The sequence below is a fragment of the Sminthopsis crassicaudata genome, chromosome 3, assembly GCF_048593235.1.
Source record: "Sminthopsis crassicaudata isolate SCR6 chromosome 3, ASM4859323v1, whole genome shotgun sequence".
In the NCBI taxonomy this organism is placed as follows: domain Eukaryota; kingdom Metazoa; phylum Chordata; class Mammalia; order Dasyuromorphia; family Dasyuridae; genus Sminthopsis; species Sminthopsis crassicaudata.
Genome location: NC_133619.1, coordinates 22,394,421 through 22,412,941, shown reverse-complemented (window position 1 = coordinate 22,412,941; position 18,521 = coordinate 22,394,421). Strand labels below are relative to the sequence as shown.

At 31.4% G+C, this 18,521-nt stretch overlaps 1 protein-coding gene across 1 annotated transcript in view; it reads left to right on the top strand.

Annotated features, from left to right (window-relative positions):
* Positions 1-18,521, top strand: part of SI (sucrase-isomaltase) — a 105,873-nt gene that overhangs the window by 79,495 nt on the left and 7,857 nt on the right. Inside the window, exons 34-41 of the mRNA XM_074298125.1 lie at positions 1,384-1,446; positions 4,061-4,177; positions 4,793-4,880; positions 5,629-5,767; positions 9,235-9,368; positions 12,828-12,862; positions 12,956-13,072; positions 14,871-15,019. Coding sequence (XP_074154226.1) covers positions 1,384-1,446; positions 4,061-4,177; positions 4,793-4,880; positions 5,629-5,767; positions 9,235-9,368; positions 12,828-12,862; positions 12,956-13,072; positions 14,871-15,019 — 842 coding nt within the window. The remainder of the gene's footprint in view (positions 1-1,383; positions 1,447-4,060; positions 4,178-4,792; positions 4,881-5,628; positions 5,768-9,234; positions 9,369-12,827; positions 12,863-12,955; positions 13,073-14,870; positions 15,020-18,521) is intronic.

The window sequence follows — 18,521 nt, the reverse complement described above, 5'->3', positions numbered from 1 at the left end:
GGAAGGAAGGAAGGAAGGAAGGAAGGAAGGAAGGAAGGAAGGAAGGAAGGAAGGAAGGAAGGAAGGAAGGAAGGAAGGAAGGGAAGAAGGAAGGAAGGAAGGAAGGAAGGAAGGAAGGAAGGAAGGAAGGAATCAAAGAAAAAAGGAAAAAAGGAAAAGAAATATTTTTTACATGCCTATCATGTGCCAGACATTTTGTTAAATGTTTTAGAAACTATGTCATCTCAATCTATTTAGAAACATGTTGAATTGAGTTTATGTCTGTTAAAGTTATTTTCTCTATTTTGGTTATAATATTTATATTTTTCATCTGAGTTCTAAAAACATTTATTAAATTTAATTCATAGGATAAGCAGAGATTTATAGTATTAAATAATAATGATTTTTGATGAAATGATTTCAAGGATAATGAAGAAAGAATTCAAATTTTAAATGAAACTGAAGAAATGATCCTAATTGTCCCTTTCACTTCTAATACTAAGATAGTATGGGACTATTTGCTTATAAAATATATTTTCTATAATTATTTAAATATATATCTACTAAAGAAAGAAAATTGATTGTCAATTAGAGTGAGTGATTTGTCTAATGACTTTCACTTCAGAATATATAATATACAATTTTTTGTCAATTCTATCCCTTGAGTCTAATTTAGATATTACCTGGAGAACAAGTATCTTCATGCTTCATTTAAAAATCTGTTAGCAGAAACTCCTCAAAGATCTGATATCATATCCTTGAATACCATATTTTCTACCAAATTTCCCTTACTTTCAATGAGGAGAGAAACAGACAATGCTTTGGTATAGTCATACATTAATATTAAGGATTATTAATAACATTCATTATTTCATTTGTGTGGATATTCTCATGATACAGATTACAGTCTTTCTAGTCTTGGCAGACAATTTCATAGAAAGAAAGAGATATATATTGCCCCCTTCCAATCATCAGCTATTGGGCTGTTGAGTAATGTTCTGCTTCAAGATCACTTCAAAGTTAGCTAGACTGTTCTGAAGAATAGTTCTGCTATAATGATAACATAGAGAATTGAGAACTTGTACCATGATGAAGTATCATAATACTCTAGTGGAAGAAAAATATAGTATATGTCCAATATCATACTTTCCTAAGTTTACCTTGTGCATGGCAATGGGATTTAACTTCATTTATTTTTTTAAAACAGCTTTTTTTTCCCCTTTCCTTCTTTTTTTATTTATTTTTTTGCTTGAGGCAATTGGGGTTAAGTGACTTGCCCAGGGCCACACAGCTAGGAAGTATTAAGTGTCTGAGATCAGATTTGAACTCAGGTCCTCCTGACTTCATGGCGGGTACTCTATGCACTTCACTACCTAGCTGTACCTCTTTCTTTTCTTTCAATAGGTTTGGCCAGATCTGCCCAATGTCACAATAGATGAATCTTTGACTGAAGATGAAGCTGTAAATGTAAGTTCTCTTTGATTTGTTCCAAAATCTAATAATGATAAGCAAGTGGATTCCTTGATCTATTATAGAATTGCTGTTTGCCTAAGTGACTAAAATGCTGTGTGAGGAGACAGAAAATCCATGGTGCAAATCCATTCTTTTACACTTAGTTGTAAAGCTCAGTTTACTTCTCTGTGATAATAATTATGGTAGCATTTATTTCATAAGATTGAAAGGAGATGGCCTTCATAAAGTACTCCATGAACTTTAAAGTAATATAGAAAGTTAGCTGATAGGCAGAATGGAATAATAGGTAGACAAGCATATTAAGAGTCAGGAAGACTAAAAGTCAAGTCTTTACCTTACTACATAGAGGCTATGGGATCTTATCAGCTCTTAACTTTACTACTCAAAACCATTCTTTAGACTATAAGTTTCACAGATGCTACTAATAAGGAGTGAGGCAGTGAGCTTCCTCATTGAAATTTCCCGGTGTTGATGAAAACTCAGCTCTGTATCAAGTAAATAAATAAATGTAAATTATTACCAAGGATAGCATTCTTCTAGAAAACACAGCCCATCAATATTAGTTAAAGGTACAGATTTAGTTAAGTAAAATTATTGATTTAGATTTGAATTATAATACTCTCTTTGATCTCAGTCTCTAAAACTTCACTAAAACCATCAAGATAAATCTTTACATATTCTGTCTAGTAGCAATAGAAGCACTGATTTAATTATAGTTCCAGAACTGGAAAAGGGGGGGGGGGAGGAGTGACAGGAAAGGAAGATAACATGAAAATACTTGGAGTTCAATAGAATCATCTAAGCATTCTTGCCCAAGTGACACATTAACCAATACGAACAATGCATGACTTGGGGCATGAGTTTAAGAGTTGAGAATTATCATTATCATTATTAAGAAGTAGAATTTATAAAGTACTTTAATTTTTGCATATTGTTTTGAAAATATTTTCTCATTTAATCTTCATAACAACTTTAGGAGGTAAGTACTCTAATAGTCTCATTTTACAGATGTGGAAATTGAGACAGACTAAAGTTAAATGACTTGCTTGGAATCACACATCTCATAAATGTCTGGGACTACTTTTAAATTCAACTCTTTTTGACTTCAGGTTCCATGCTCTTTTCACTATGCTAGCTAAGTGTTAAATCCCATAAGGCATTATCTCTAGGTATGGTGTTCATGAGGGCTTAACAACATGGTGAATAACAAGAATATGACCAGGATTAAATGTCATAGTGATAAAGGTCAGGGAGTCAAATGATTTTTGTCCTAGATTCCGCAATCCTGACTCATTACTACTTCTACCTGGAGAATTTTCTAGGGCATGGTGAAATTCTAACATGGGAGTTCAAAGAATTAGCTTACTGTTCATTTGAAATGAATAGTCAGTCAATGAACAAGGGCAGGGATGAGAAAGTCCATATCATAATTCTGGACAGAAACAAAAAACAAAACAAAACAAAAAAGAAAAAAAATAGAATTCGAGAAACTCACAATTGGAAGATACCTCTGAGACCAAGTGTTCCTTTTGTTACCTGAACAAAATTCTCTTTATAATGTCACAAGGTGGTCATCTAGGTTTTGCTTGAAGGTGTATAGTGAGGAAATTCTCTATCTTCTGATTCTGTCCATTCCATTATCAGAAAAACTGAGGGGCAACATGCTTAACTCTACTCCAAATCTCTCTCTTCACTTTATACCTGAGCTTTCTAGATCTGCCTCAGAGGACCGAGCAGATTCTATTTGAAACTCATCCAAATACCTGAGAACAGTTATATCAGCATGTCTTGTCTTCTCTTGACTGAAAAGTCTCAGCTAATTCAAATATCTACACAGCTATAGATATTTCAATATGATGAATCAGTTTAGGATCATCCACAGTGATTAGAGCCACAAATCTAAAGCTGCGAGGAACTCTAAAAGACAAATTAACACCCTCATTTTATAAAAAGTGAGGAAACAATACAATTGAGTTTCAGGGAGGAATTAGAAATCATGTAAAACAGTCCTGTAATTTCATTTCAACTTTAGAGACCATTTGTATTTGTCTTTTATCTCTACTTTCTGACACAGAATATGTACTTTAGAAGCTAGGTGGTAGAGTGTGACCAGACTGTTAACGTTTGTGAGACCTGATTTCAAATCTAGCCCTAGACAGTTTTTCAGTATGTGAATTTGGGCAAGTCACTTAACATTTCTGCCTCTCTTTCCTCATCTGGAAAAGGGGGATAATAATAATAATAATATCTATTTTCCATGGTTATTATGAGTAGAAAAAGGAATTATTTTTGGATTTTTTCATAATAAGATTACATATATGTGTGTATACATACATAATAAATATGAGTCATATTACTATTATTATTTTTGCTATATAGCTGTTGAAATAAAATTCATGTAATTAAGTATAAATGAGGGAAATATTGTTAGGGTAAACATTCAGGCTAATATATATATATAGCCATATTCATTCTTGCTTCTGAACAATTTTTAAACTGAAAAAAGTCTAGGAAAATTCCCTAATTAATTAAATTCCTTAATTCTTCAAAAAATGTCTCAATTAACCCTGTTTTCCTTCCCAATTAATTTTGTATCATTCTTTTATAGGCTTCCCGAGCTCATGTAGCTTTTCCAGATTTTTTCCGTCCAAACACAACTGAATGGTGGGCAACTGAAATTGATGATTTCTACAATAATGTGATGAAGTTTGATGGTTTGTGGATTGTAAGTGAATGGAAATTTTAGAAAATTCATGTAGAAGATAAAGTGAGATATGTTAATCTTTAGCTATTTAGTCTGTTTTTGGGAAAGATTTTATTTGATTACCAAAGCATTAACAAAATTGCCAGGTTTGTTGGTTTCTCTTTCTGAAAATGCATGATTATTCAAATTTTGCCTTACCAAAGGGGAAAAATAATAATCTCAAGTCATTTCTGACAAAGAGGATAGAATGGTACATCTGTGCTAAGAAAGACCTCTTTTCTATACTATATCTAACACTTACTAGGTTTGGAGCCATAGGCAAATCAAATTACCCTTCCTTTTTCAAAAGCAATAGCCACTCAATCTAGAAGCTGTGATACTTAGGTGAAATAGTGTACACAAATAATTTAAAAACCTTTAAATTATCATACAAATGACCAAGTTATTGTGCTATATTTTCATTTATACATAATTATAAATATAATGTCTCTGTAAAGACATTGCTTTATAAAATTTATGGTTATTTAAAATCTATTTACAAGGATACAATAGCCCAATTAAATTATATGTAATCTTCCATTGTCTGAGTTATATAATTTTCAAAAACCAAAATTTTTTGATGTGCATTTGTTTTAGGACATGAATGAACCTTCTAGCTTTGTCAATGGAACAACTTCTAATGTATGCCGAAATGATACACTGAATTATCCACCTTATTTTCCAGGTGAGAATAAGTTTGATGGCATTATTGTGAAATGATTATAAAGTAAAAATGAACCATAAATATCAATTATGTTAAGGAATAGGCTTGGGATCCTATTAAAGGCAACTTCCCTTTTGGAAAAACATTTTTCTTATTGTGTCACAGAATCTCAGATTTGGAAAGTCATCAAGGGCCATTCATTTTTATTGTTGTCTGAGTAAATATTGCCAATAAGTATTCATCCAGCTTCTTCCTGAAGCTCTCAAGATAAGACTCTTTTTTTCACTTTCAGATAGCTTCATTTTTAGGAATTTGTTTGATCTATATCAATTTTGATTATTGGCAACTTCTACTTACTACTATTAGTTCAGTCCTTTACAATCTAAATCATGTTTAAGCAAATCTTCCACATGACAACCATGCAAATATTGGAAGAAAGCTATAATTTTCCCCCCCTGAGAATATTGTTTTCTTCATTTTAAGTTTTCTCTCTCCTTTTTCTCTCTCCCCCTCCCTCCCTCCATTTCTACCCCTCTCTCCGCCTGCCTTCCTTCCTTCCTTCCTTCCTTCCTTCCTTCCTTCCTTCCTTCCTCCCTTCCTCCCTTCCTTCCTTCCTTCCTCCCACTTTTCCTCCCTCTCTTCCTCCTCCTCCCCTTCTTCTCCCTCTTTCTCCTCCTTTAACACTAATACACTATAAGAGATAAAATCAAATTAATACTGTTTTTTTCTGATAAGATAATGGTGTTTCTTTTTAATTGTTTATTCTTAGACCTAACAAAAAGAGGAGAAGGATTGCATTTCAGAACAATGTGTATGGAAACAGAACAGATCTTGAGTGATGGAACTTCAGTATTGCATTATGATGTTCACAACTTATACGGATGGTCCCAGGTGAAACCAACTCATGAGTATGTCATTTTTTTTTACAATTGATCCTTTTGTAAAACTATCTGAGGCTTTATCCTTTTAATATAATTTTATTACATTATTTTAATATAATTTTATTACTCATTAATATATGCCAGATTAATGTAGTCTTTTTGAATTTCACATTTTACATAGATGAAGAAACTGAATATTGGAGGTTTACTATTTTCCTAAGGTCATATAAATTGCAAGTTTGCATAGACCTCATGTGAACTTAGGTAATATGATATCATTTTCTACCTTACCATTTTGCAGCCAGGAGGTACAGTGGAGAGAGCACTGATCATAGTCCAGAATAGTATAAGTTCAAATCTAACCAGATATTTTCTAGCTTTTGGACCCTTGGCTAGTAACATAACTTCTGCCTTCTTCAGTTTTCCCTTCTGTAACATGGAATAATGATAATAATAATTAAAGTTGTTGTGAGAATACAATGCTATATTATTTATAAAATGCTTTATAAGTTTTAAAAATCTAAATAATAATAACGATAATATTATTATTTATAGTATCATTGATATTATTATTACTCTATAGGAGAAGTCATATAAATAGATGATTGACATTTAAAAGGCATTAGGAATATTTAGTGTACATCTCTAAATTAGGATGATAATATACAGAAAATTTACAGTGTTTTTCTATTAGAATACCTTGATAATACTGAGACAAAGAACTAGTTTGAATGGTCCAAAACCTAATTTATAAGAATTTAGTAATAATAGTAGTTAGTTTCAATATAATTGCTCTGTGTGCCAGGCACCATGCTAACTGCTTTACATTTATCTTATTTGATCCTTACAACAACTCTGGAATGTAGGTGCTATTATTATTCCCATGTTACAGATAAGGAAATTGAGGCAAACAAGGCTAGATGACTTGCTCAGCATCATACAGCAACTACATGTCTGAGGACAAATTTGAACTCAGGACTTCCTGATTCCAAACCTGGAATTCTATGGTCTGGGCCAACTGACTGTCAATTAACAAATTGTCACATTAATCACTTGAATTAACTAAGATGATTCAATTTTTAAAAATTCACTTGAACAAATCCATTGAAACATAGTTATTAGGCTTTTTATAAAAAAAAAATGATTCAGGAAAATTACATGTCTAGTTGTCTTTAAAAAAAAGGTAGGATTCTTAACTAGACATGTTGAAATATATAATAATTATAAAAAAAGTAGGGCAGGTAAGTGACACAGTTGGTAGAGCATCAGGTCTGGAGTCAGGAAGTCCTTTGTTTAAATCCAACCTCAAACATTTACTGGTTATATGACTCTGGGCAAGTGACTTAATCCTATTTGTCTCAATTTTTTATTCATTTGTGAAGTGATCTGGGGAAGGAAATAGAAAATGACTTCAGTATCTTTGACAATAAAACCAAATGGGCTCTTGAAGAGTTAGATACAACTGAACAACAACAACTTATAAAAATAGCTCCAAAAACTCAAGGCAGTAACACCAAAATATTTTTAATGACAATTTTCTCTCTAATCCAATTGAATTAATTAATTTATTAATTAAGCACCCAATTTTTGGGGTAAAATGACAACAGTCCTTGCCATCAAAAAAAAAACCAAACAAACTATTGGTACACTATGACTTGTAAATAGTTAAAATATTATTACTATCAATGTCAAGACAACTTTAATGATTATATTTGAAAATCACATGGGAAAAAAATTCACATTCATCAAGTAAATAATTAAGGTAGGATGAAGAACACAAAATCAATGTTTTCTTTATTTGAATATAGCTTAACAAACTTTATTGCCTTCCAATTTAAATAGTTTATTTTAAATCTTTGCTATTAAATTTAATTTTTTTAATTTTTAGTTTTTCAGTTGTTCCTTGATAGTATGTTCATCCCTTCATATCATATTTAAATGAAGGTTAAGTGTTTCAATGCAGAGTTTTTTGTGAAAGGTTCATGTTCTATTTATATAGGAAGGATAACATTTATAGCTAGGTCTTTGTTTTTTTGATGGATACATTAAATACTACATTAAATACATACTGTTTTGTCAATACAAGTACATGTTTGTACATATATCTAATATAAAAGCATATGCTTATATTTTATATGTATACATTATGCACATATATATTTTTATGTATATAATATATGTATATATATATATATATATATATATATATATCTGTGTACACACATATCACACACACACATACACATACCTGATTCCTGCTTAGTACAGATAACAACTCCAGGAGTAGTCACATTATTTTAATTTGCTATGCATATTTGAATTCAGAACTAATATCACATTTTAGATAATTTGTTTAAGTACTTTCAAATAGATTCAAATACTCTTGTGTATTCAAATTACAAATGGTGTATGTTCATATTATTTCTATGAATTTGAATAAATACAACCAATTTGTAGGAGTTCTTATTTACACTAATCAGAACATAGCTTTTTATATACATACATATATATATATATATATAATTAACACATATATCCAAAAGTATAAATAAAGATGCTCATTTTCTTTCATCTTCCATAGCAAGTCTACTCAATGTCCTGGAGACTTCTTTTAAAATTTCCTGATACTATATACATTATACCAGAATGGGGAGGACTCCACATTAATTCTCTCTCATAATTACTGTATGACCATTCTCTCTATCTCTGTCTCTTTTTGCTCTGGTAATATACTATATATGTTTTCCTGGACTCTATAGATCTCTTAATTGCAAGACATTTGTTTCCATTAATTTTCTCAGTGTCACTGGGATGATCAACATCACCATCTTCTTTTATATATTTCATATTTTGTAGCGGTACTAGATATTTGATTGAAGCTGTTGTATTTGCTTGAAGTTTTTTCTAATTTTTATTATTATCTTAATTTAGTATTGATTTTGACCTTTGATCTAGTGATCTTATAGTATGATATGATATAATACTCAAGAATTTTCTTCCACAAAAATAACTTATTCTAAAATTATTTCTACATTAGTAACCGATAGTTTTAATTTAATAAACTACAGTCATATTCTTTGCTGCTATTGTTTTTTGTCATTACTATTGCTTTTCAAACTGAATGTAATACAATATATTTGAATGTCATCATTTCTTAATTTCAAGCCATATTTTCTGAGAAAAATGAATAATTTTCTCACATTCTAATTAAGCAGATATACTCTTGTTAATATCTTTAGAAATCTATAAAACTACTAGTCAAGTGAATACTGATGGGCACTTAGTTCTGTTAATTGAAATGCAAAGGAACTGAGCATAAAATTTAAACTTGGTTAATTTCCCACGTTGTAATAATATAATAATACTTTTTAAAGAAAATATTTTATGTTAGCAAATAGTTCATAATTTGAATGGTAAATCAAATGTTTCCCATGTATTAAACACATACTTAATTTTTTTTTTTTACCTTTTTCATTCTTTTTTTACTATGTTAGTGCCTTGCAAAAAACAACAGGCAAAAGAGGAATTGTTATCACTCGTTCCACATATCCTACTGGTGGTCGATGGGGAGGTCACTGGCTTGGTGACAACTATGCAAACTGGGACAATTTGGACAAATCCATCATTGGTATGGAGTGATTATTAACTATTATAAGCCATTTATATTTAGATAATCATGGTTAAGATTTCTGATTTTGTTTTTAAAGATAATATTAGGTATTTTCAAATACTTTGCTGAAATCAAACAAATATTTAAAATATTTTCTTATTCAATCTGTCCACTACGAATTTGAGTACTTCAAAGTTCTGTGATTTCATCTGAAGATACTTTTCTCACTGCCTCTGAATACAACCTTTATATAACTGTCTGTTGTATTTTGAGATGTGTGCTTGAAGAATTCATTAATTTACAGCAAATAAGGTGATGAACAATTCTCCTTTTCTCACCTAACTAGAATTTCAAGGGCCAATCACATGCATAATCCTATTATTGATCTGTACAGAAACTTTGGCTTTTCCTGTTTCTGATTTAAATCTGTATGCCATTCCTTATGCAGCCTGGTTTCCTAAACCCCACTCCACAATTCTTACTGTGTTGTTGATTGTTTCAGTGCAGATCCCTCATGGTTTTTTTGGTGTCCTGCAGTTTCAAACTTCTGAACTCAAGTGATCTGCCACCTTCAGCCTTCATAATAACAGAGATTATAAGTGCATAATACCACACATGACAAATCATGGTTATTTCTGGATTTGTCTTGGTTCATATTTGAATAAGGCATCTTTATGTCATTGTAGAATCGATCCTCAAATAATTCTAATTTCAACGAACCTCAAAAAACTTTGACTCTCAAGATGTATAACATGCTTTACAGAAGCCAGGGTCTATGTGTTATAATAATATCTGAAAGACCAGTCTAGTTATGAAAGAAGGAAAGACAAAAAAGAAAATGGAAGAGAGAAAGGAAGAATGAAAGGAAGAGATGAAAAAAGAAAGCGAAAAGGAGAAAATAAGGCAGAAAGGCAAACATGAAGAAAGCTAGATGAAAATTAGAAAAGAGGGAAAGGGGAAAAAAGAAGGGAATAAAAGGAGAAGAAAGGGAGGAAGGAATAAAGAAGTTTCACTGACAGTTGATTAGAATATGTATAATGAAACAGTTTCTTTGTAGGAATCTCTATAAACAATAGCAGAAAAAAAAGATTTACATCAGTTTTAGTTGAAAGTTTCAATATATGCAGTTTTTGTATGCACAGAAAGCATTTGCTAATAATCATTGTACTGACAGGTATAGATTGTTTTTAGATACTTTCCTATGGTAAATTAGAACCAAAATATTTATTTAAAATCTTACCATGTACAAAATCTTATACTGTCTAAATGTGTCATTGTGGAGCTAGATAACAGGACTTCAGCACTACGTGGAAGGGAAAGTTTATAGGAGTCTGTGTTAGAGGAAAATAAGAAATGTCATTGGAAATTAGGACAGTGCTCTATTCAGCCCATGACTTCATTCTGGAAAAAAAAATCACCAGGAAAGCTTACTTTCTGGAATATAGAAATATCTCCCATTGTCAGTGTCCCAGTAATAAACCATTACAGCTCTGACAGTCAGGGTTTTTTCAAATCCCCTTTTTAAGATTGCCTATATTGGCCATCTATAAGATTTTGGATTAACAATAGAATTGCATATATTAAATTATGAAGAAGTCAAGGCATGTTATACTACATTTCTAGATCCAGTAAGACCCACTAGAATCCTTACCCAAGATCCTACTGTAACTAAACAAAAGGAGTGGGATTCACACTCAGGTCTTCATGCTATCTCAATCAGCAAGCATTTATTTTTTAAAATTATTTTTAAATTTTTTTATTATAGCTTTTTATTCACAAGCTATATGCATGGGTAATTTTTCAGCATTGACAATTGCAAAATCTTTTGTTCCAACTTTTCCCCTCCTTTCCCCCACCCACTCCCCCAAATGGCAGGTAGACAAGTATACATGTTAAATATGTTAAAGTATATGTTAAATACAATATATGTATACATGTCATATAGTTATTTTTTCAGCAAGTATTTATTAAAGCCCATGTGTCAGTATCCAGAGATAAAATGATAAAAATGACAATGCCCTTTGTGTTGTCAGAAATAATCCAAACATGCCTAAATAGATATACATATTTTTTTTTAATTCACAAAATTTTTCAAATCCAACTAAGGTCCTGTGAAATACATTTATATTCCTTATTTGTCAAATAAACAGACTTTTTTTTTCAATAACTGCTGTTTTATTCATAGCACTTCTGTCTCTCTGAGGTTTTTCCCTTCCATTTTCTTTATTTCTGTTTTTTATTCTCTGTTCATCTTTCTCCTTTGATGACCTCCCTCTAATTTTCTTTCCTATTTTTCCAAAATATGCTTCATCAATTACCTCCTCATTTTTTTTTTAAATTGAGGTTCAACTCAATAAGGTTTTACAATAATCTTTATAGGAATTATGGCATGTCTTGTAAACTTCGATAATTTTTCTGTTTAATATAGTATATTAAAATATTTCAGTTGTACATTTCAGAAGGTGTTATATTCAAGAAATTGTGTTGGAAGTTACCACTTACTATTTTAAAGACAATTTCTTTTATCTTTGCTATTAATGGATAGAAGGCAATGTTTACAGAATTCTAGAGTGAGAGATCTGCAAAATTAAATTCAATTTTAAGGAAATAATCATTGTTCTTAATAAAGTTATTTAAATAGTTGCAAGAACTGTTTCCACAAATGTATGTTCCATATTTAAATTAATCAGAAAATCCTCTTTAATTTCAAAGAGTACACCTTTTAAAAGTACTTTAGTTTTTTTTTTTCTCTAAAAGCAATATGTATAAAGCTGAAATATATTCCAATACTATCATGTTTCATAGAATCCAACTATTTATGTTTCTTATTATTGTCATAAGAGAGATATTACTTTCATGGACATTTAAATGCTGTTGGCTAAATCTAATACTATTCCATAAAGAAAACAATATTGTTGATTGATTTATATATTCGATACAATTTAAATAATACAACAGTGTGCATATTTACATGGAGACTTAGATTTATAGTCAGAAAGACAAAAGGTTGGATTTCACTTTTAATATCAACTGTGGTAACCTTTCTAACCACTGCTTCCTCATAAAGAAGAAATAATAATGGATCATCAAGCACTTATTTAGTGACTACTATTTACTGTGCATATTTGCTTTTAATAGCTACCTCACATGGATTTTGTAATTCTCAAATGTAACAATACAAGGTTTCCCAAAAATTGTTATTGCTGTTGGTGCTATTACTGCTATCACTGTTACTAGTACTGCTGCTACTATTATTACTATTGCTGCATCTGCTGATACTTCTACTCCTACTATTTTTATTACTGCTATTATACTACTAGTAGTACTATAATTGTTGCCGCTGTTGCTGCTACCACTCCTACTGATACTGCTACAACTATTATTGTTATCATTTTTGTGCTGATAATAACATAGGAAGTAAAACAAAATGCATAAGGAATCTATAGCTTATTAAAGTGATTTTTCTTTCTGTTTTAGGCATGATGGAGTTTAGTCTCTTTGGGATATCATATGTAAGCATCATTGTTTTACACATTTTCCTATTTTAGTGAAGTTTTTAAAATAAACAGAATTAACATTGGATTTAAAATGGCAATGTGTTACAGACTGGTGCTGACATCTGTGGCTTCTTCAACAATTCAGAATATGAGCTATGTGCCAGGTGGATGCAACTTGGATCATTTTATCCATTTTCTAGAAATCATAATATTGCATTTACTCGGGTATGTAGTCAGTGTATTCATGTTTTCCTGACTCAGATATCTTAATTCCATCCAGTTTCCTTAATTGGGTCTGTAAAAATCCCTCTGTAGGGAAAATGGCTTTAACCCAAGAACACTTAATGCCAAAGGAATAGCAGAGTTAATCTTATAAATGGATGATTGAATGAATGGCAGTATAGAATATCTTGTGAATTTATATATAAAAAAGATTTGGTTATATTCTATACATGATACAATTGCACAGTGCTTTAGAATGAAGCTAGCTTATGATAATAGTCTTTTATGTAAGAATAACTTATAATTTTACACTTTATCTTATTTTTCCTCCTCTGTCACATAGCACTAGTGTTAATTTGGCCAGCTTAGCTTTAGGTGTTCTAAAACTATAAATTCTAGCAAAAATAGAGATCTGAATGTAAAGGGAGTGTCCTTTCTTGACAGTCACTTAGCCATTGCAATGACAGGGTCATTTTCTATCCCTATTTTTATTCTTTTTTTTGTTTGTTTTATTGTTGTAATAACTCTTCAAAACAGGTCTTGTGGGCATTTTTACCCCCATTTTACAGATGAAGAAAATGTCTAGAGATTATGATGTTCCCCTCAGTCACACAGCTAGTTAGAATCAAAGATAGAATTTAAATCTAGCTTTGTTTGACACCAGGATTAGTAGCACTCTTCCATGGTACCCTGCTTTGCTTAAGTTTGGTGATGGTAATATGCTCACATTCAGCAAAAAACTGGATTCAAGTCACACAGCTGGCATTGACGAACTGTTAGGAAGTCACTAACTTCATACAATAAGAACTTCATACAATGTAAGAGAAAGATGGGGAGGAGATGATACAATTTATAAAAGAAAGATAATTCTTACCCTTAGGGAGTTTCTTCTAATGAAGAGATAGGTCACAAAAAAGTGAGGAAAAGAAAAGGGAGGAAAGGAGGAAAGGAGGAGGAACACTGTGGTTACCTGGTATGGAAGCATTTTATTCACAGGGCTGAAAAACACCACGAGCAAGGTAATAGATACAGAATAGGGTGCAGGAGTCCAGTTTCTGCCCTCTATAAAAGAAGATGGTGGCAAGAGTAATCAGAGAAAGAGGAGAGTGAGAGAAGTGATGTCAATCAAGGCTTAAACTAGCAACAAGGTGATTAAGAAGATGCTTTCTTTTCTTTAGATGCATGAATAAACATATCTCAAACTCAGTTGCCACATCTGCAAATTGCAGAGGTTCAACTAGATGACCTTTAAGATAAGATGAAAAGCCAATGGAAGTCTTTGCCAGTATAGGCACATTGCCTATACAATCATAGACAATTTTTTGAATCCTCCTCATTATTATTATCATTATTTTTAGCTAAACTCTAGGTATATAACCCTTACCATTTAAACTGATACAGTAACCATAGAAATACAAACTGAACTTTATGTCTAATATGTTCATGAAATTGACCATATTCTGAATTTAATAATATCAATGGAATTAGATTTACATAAAATTCATCCGATTCATTTCTTGCATTTATAAAAGCAAAAATGACAATTAATTTATCTAGCCATTTATGTGTTTATTTAAATTTTTTGTTTGTTGTTTGTTTTCAATAAATAAAGTTCTTTCTATATACATGACTTGGCGGTTGACATTAGAAATCTAAACAGGAAAAAAACTTTTTGAGGGCAAGAAGTTTGCCTTCTAGGAGCATGCAATATATACTTTATGCCATGATTATTGGCTATTGTTGGGGTTAAGGGGAGAACAAAGTAATATGATTATAATAATGTGCTTTTCAACTTGTTTAGAGACAAGATCCTGTTTCTTGGGATGAGGCTTTCAAAAATATATCCAGAAATGTTATCAACATAAGATATACTCTACTGCCCCATTTCTACACACTAATGCATGAAATCCATGCTAATGGTGGCACAGTCATCCGTCCTCTCCTACATGAGTAAGTATAAATAAAGCTTAGATATATTGCTGTGTAGATTTAATTTTAAACATTTAATTTTTTGCTTCTTCCAAAATCTTCAATTATGACTTTTGAAAGCCATTTTTGAAAAATATATTTTTTTTAATATATGAAATTTCTAGTCACAGTTGATCATCTCACCATATGTTGTTACTGTGCACAATGGTTTTCTCGTTCTACTTATTTCACTTATAAGCCTTTTTAGGTTTTTCGGAGAGCATTTGGTTCATCATTTTTTTTTTTCCCTTAGGGATTTCATATATAGTTTGTTCTGTTTCTTTTTCACAAGATAGGCTTATTTAAATGTGCCATTTCCTCTTCTATTGTTCTCTATATATTTGAGAAATCAAATGTATATATGTGTATACATACATATGTATATATATATATATACACACATAAATCTTCTTTTTTGGGGGACACAGAATATTGTTTCCCAGATCTCTGCTTTTCTTATAATCTTGATTGCATTGGTTTTGTTTGTGCAAAGCCTTTTTAATTTAACATAATCAAAATCATCTCCTTTACATTTCATAATGACTCTATCACTTGTTTGTTAATGAGTTTTTCCTTTTTCCATAGATATGACAGGCAGATTATTCCTTGTTATTCTAATTTGCTTATGGTGTGCCCCTTCATGTTTAAATCACAAAACCATTTTCATCTTGTCTTGGTATATGGTGTGAAATATTGATCTATACATAGTTTGGGTCTGATTATTTTCTAGTTTTGTCAGCAGTTTTTGTCAAATAATGGGTTCTTACTCTAAAGGCTGGATTTTGGGATTTCTCAAGCAATAGTTTACTCAAGTCATTCACAATTGTTTCTTGTATCTATTCTACTGATTCACTGCTCTTTTTCTTCAATAGTACCAAATAGTTTTGATCATTACTGCTTTATAATAGTTTGAGATTTACTTAACTTCCTTTTTTTTTCATTAATTCCCTTCATGTTCTTAATCTTTCCTTTCAGGTAAATTTTGTTGTTTTTTTAAAAAATCAAATAACTTTTTTTTTTTTTGGCACTTTGTGCCAAATTTTACTCAGGAATTGCCATTTTTATTATATTGGTTTGATCTAGCCACGTGAAAACATTTTCACAATTGTTTAGATTTGATTTTATTTATTTGAAAAATGTTTTGAAATTATGTTCATATAGTTCCCAAGTTTGTCTTGTCAGGTAGACTTCCAAGTAATTTACATTGTTTGTCTTTACTTTAAATGCAATTTTTAAAAAGTCTCTTTTTCTGGACTTTGTTGATCATGTTAACACTTGCTGATCATTTATGTGGATTTAGCTTATGTTTATGTAAGTTTGCTAAAGTTCTGAAATATTTCAAGTATATTTTCTAAGGTTCTCTAAGTATTTCATTGTATTGTATCATCTTCAAAGAAACAGTTTTGAGTCCTCATTGCCTACTTTATTTATTTTTCTTTCTTATTCCTATAGCTAGTATTCATGGATTAATATTGAATAACAGAAGTGATAATGGACATCTTTGTTTGAACCTTGATCATGTTGGGGAAGCTTCTAGATTATTTTCATTACTGTTTATGCTTGCTGATGGTTTTAGCTATATCTTATGTCATTCCCTCACATCTTCCTTATACTTGTACTCTTTATATACCTTAATACTAGTGTTCTAATTTTTAAGAATTAAAAATATACGTTTTCCATGTTGGGTTGCTCCATTAAATCCCTTTTTACTTTTTTAGATTTCTATTAAGCCTTGATATCAGGGATCATTTGTTGTTGTCATTCAGTTCTAGTCTTCTTATGAAAGATTGAAATCCTTCTATATCATTAAATGAACATTTTTCCTTTTGAAGTATTATACCTAATTTGGCTGGAAAAAGATTTGTGGTTGTAGTCCAGGTTTCTTTGACTTCCAGAATATTATGTTCCATGATCTCTGATCCTTCAGTGTTATAGCTGCTAATCCTGATTGTGACTCCTCAATATTTGTTTTTTTTTTTTTTTTCTGACCACTTAAAAGTTTTTGTTTGCATTGTTATTTACCTGATAGTTCTGAAATTTTGCTATAATGTTGCTTGGAATTTTCATTTTGTGATTTTTTTCTCTGAAGTTATCAGTGGATTCTTTCAGCAACTATTTTGCCTTCTGGCTCAAGGATATCAGGGAAGTTTTACTTAATAATTCCTGAAAGATGGTGTCTAAGTCCTCCTTATGTTTATGACTTCCAGGTAGTCCAAATAACTCTAACATTATTTCTCCTGGATCTATTTTTCAGTGAGGTATTTTAAACTATCTTCTATTTTGTAATTCTTTTGAATATGTTAAATTCTTGCTATATCACTGAATCATTAGCTTCTACTTGGCTAATTCTACTTAAAGTTGTTTACTTTTTCAAAGCTGTAGACTCCCCCATAATTCTTTAATTTCAATTCTCATTTCTTTCCCCATTTTTCATTATAATTTTCTTATATGATTTAAAGTTGCTTTTTGAGTTCTTCCATGAGTTCTTTCTGATCTTGAGACCACTGCTGTTTTTTTGTTTTGAGTTTTGCCTGTAGGTATTTTGACATTGATGTCTTCTTCTGAGTTTGTGTCATGATCTTCCCTGTTGCCATAATTACTTTCTTTGATCAGATTATATTTCCTTGGTGTTTATTTTGCTCATCTTTTTTTTTTTTTTTTAATTCTTACAATTTCTTTTAAGTTTGAGCTTTGCTTTCAGGATGAAAGAAGTCCTGCTCAAACCTCTTGGGCCAGTGATTACAGATGCTGGCTAATTACCTGGTGCTGCAGTGATATGGCCCTGAGGCCCACTAGGAATCCTCATATCTGGGGCTATCCTGAGGGAATTACATAAGGGTGACTAATGCTACTGGATGCAACAGGGGGTTTTGCAGCTCATCTAGGGTTGAATCAGGGTCCTAGTGCTAGTTTCAAGCATATTGAAACAGGTGATATGTTTCTCTGTTTCCTTGAGGCTCTGGTGAGGGTGATCTGGCTACTGGAAGCTGTCTATTTTCCTAGAGTATATGGAAGTCTGACAGCTGTTTGTTTGTCCCAGATCATGCAGAAATACACTATAATTCTGGAATATACACATTCCCCTGGCTATGATGAGGCATTTAAGGCATCTCCTTGGCATTTGCTTTCCCATAATAGGGTTCAAGATCTCCCACTGGTTGTGGCAAATTACCTTGCCCAAAATAATGGTAAGAAGAAAATAGTACACATATTAGTCCCATTTTACTGATGAAATTGAAATTTGAAGATGCCAAATCCCTTGCTTATCTTCACGTGGGCAGTGGGTCTAGAACTTTGGACCCAGGTCTTTTGGCTTCAAGTCCAAGATGCATTAAACTCTGTCTATCCAATCTCTCCAAATGGCATAATGTATTGTATTCTAATGATAAAGCAATGGATAAATTCCAGTGGTCGTAGTAATTAGTGGTTAGGCTGGCTCTCTTCTCCCCTTGGAACATCTCACCCTTTCTGAGAAGTTGGTGGG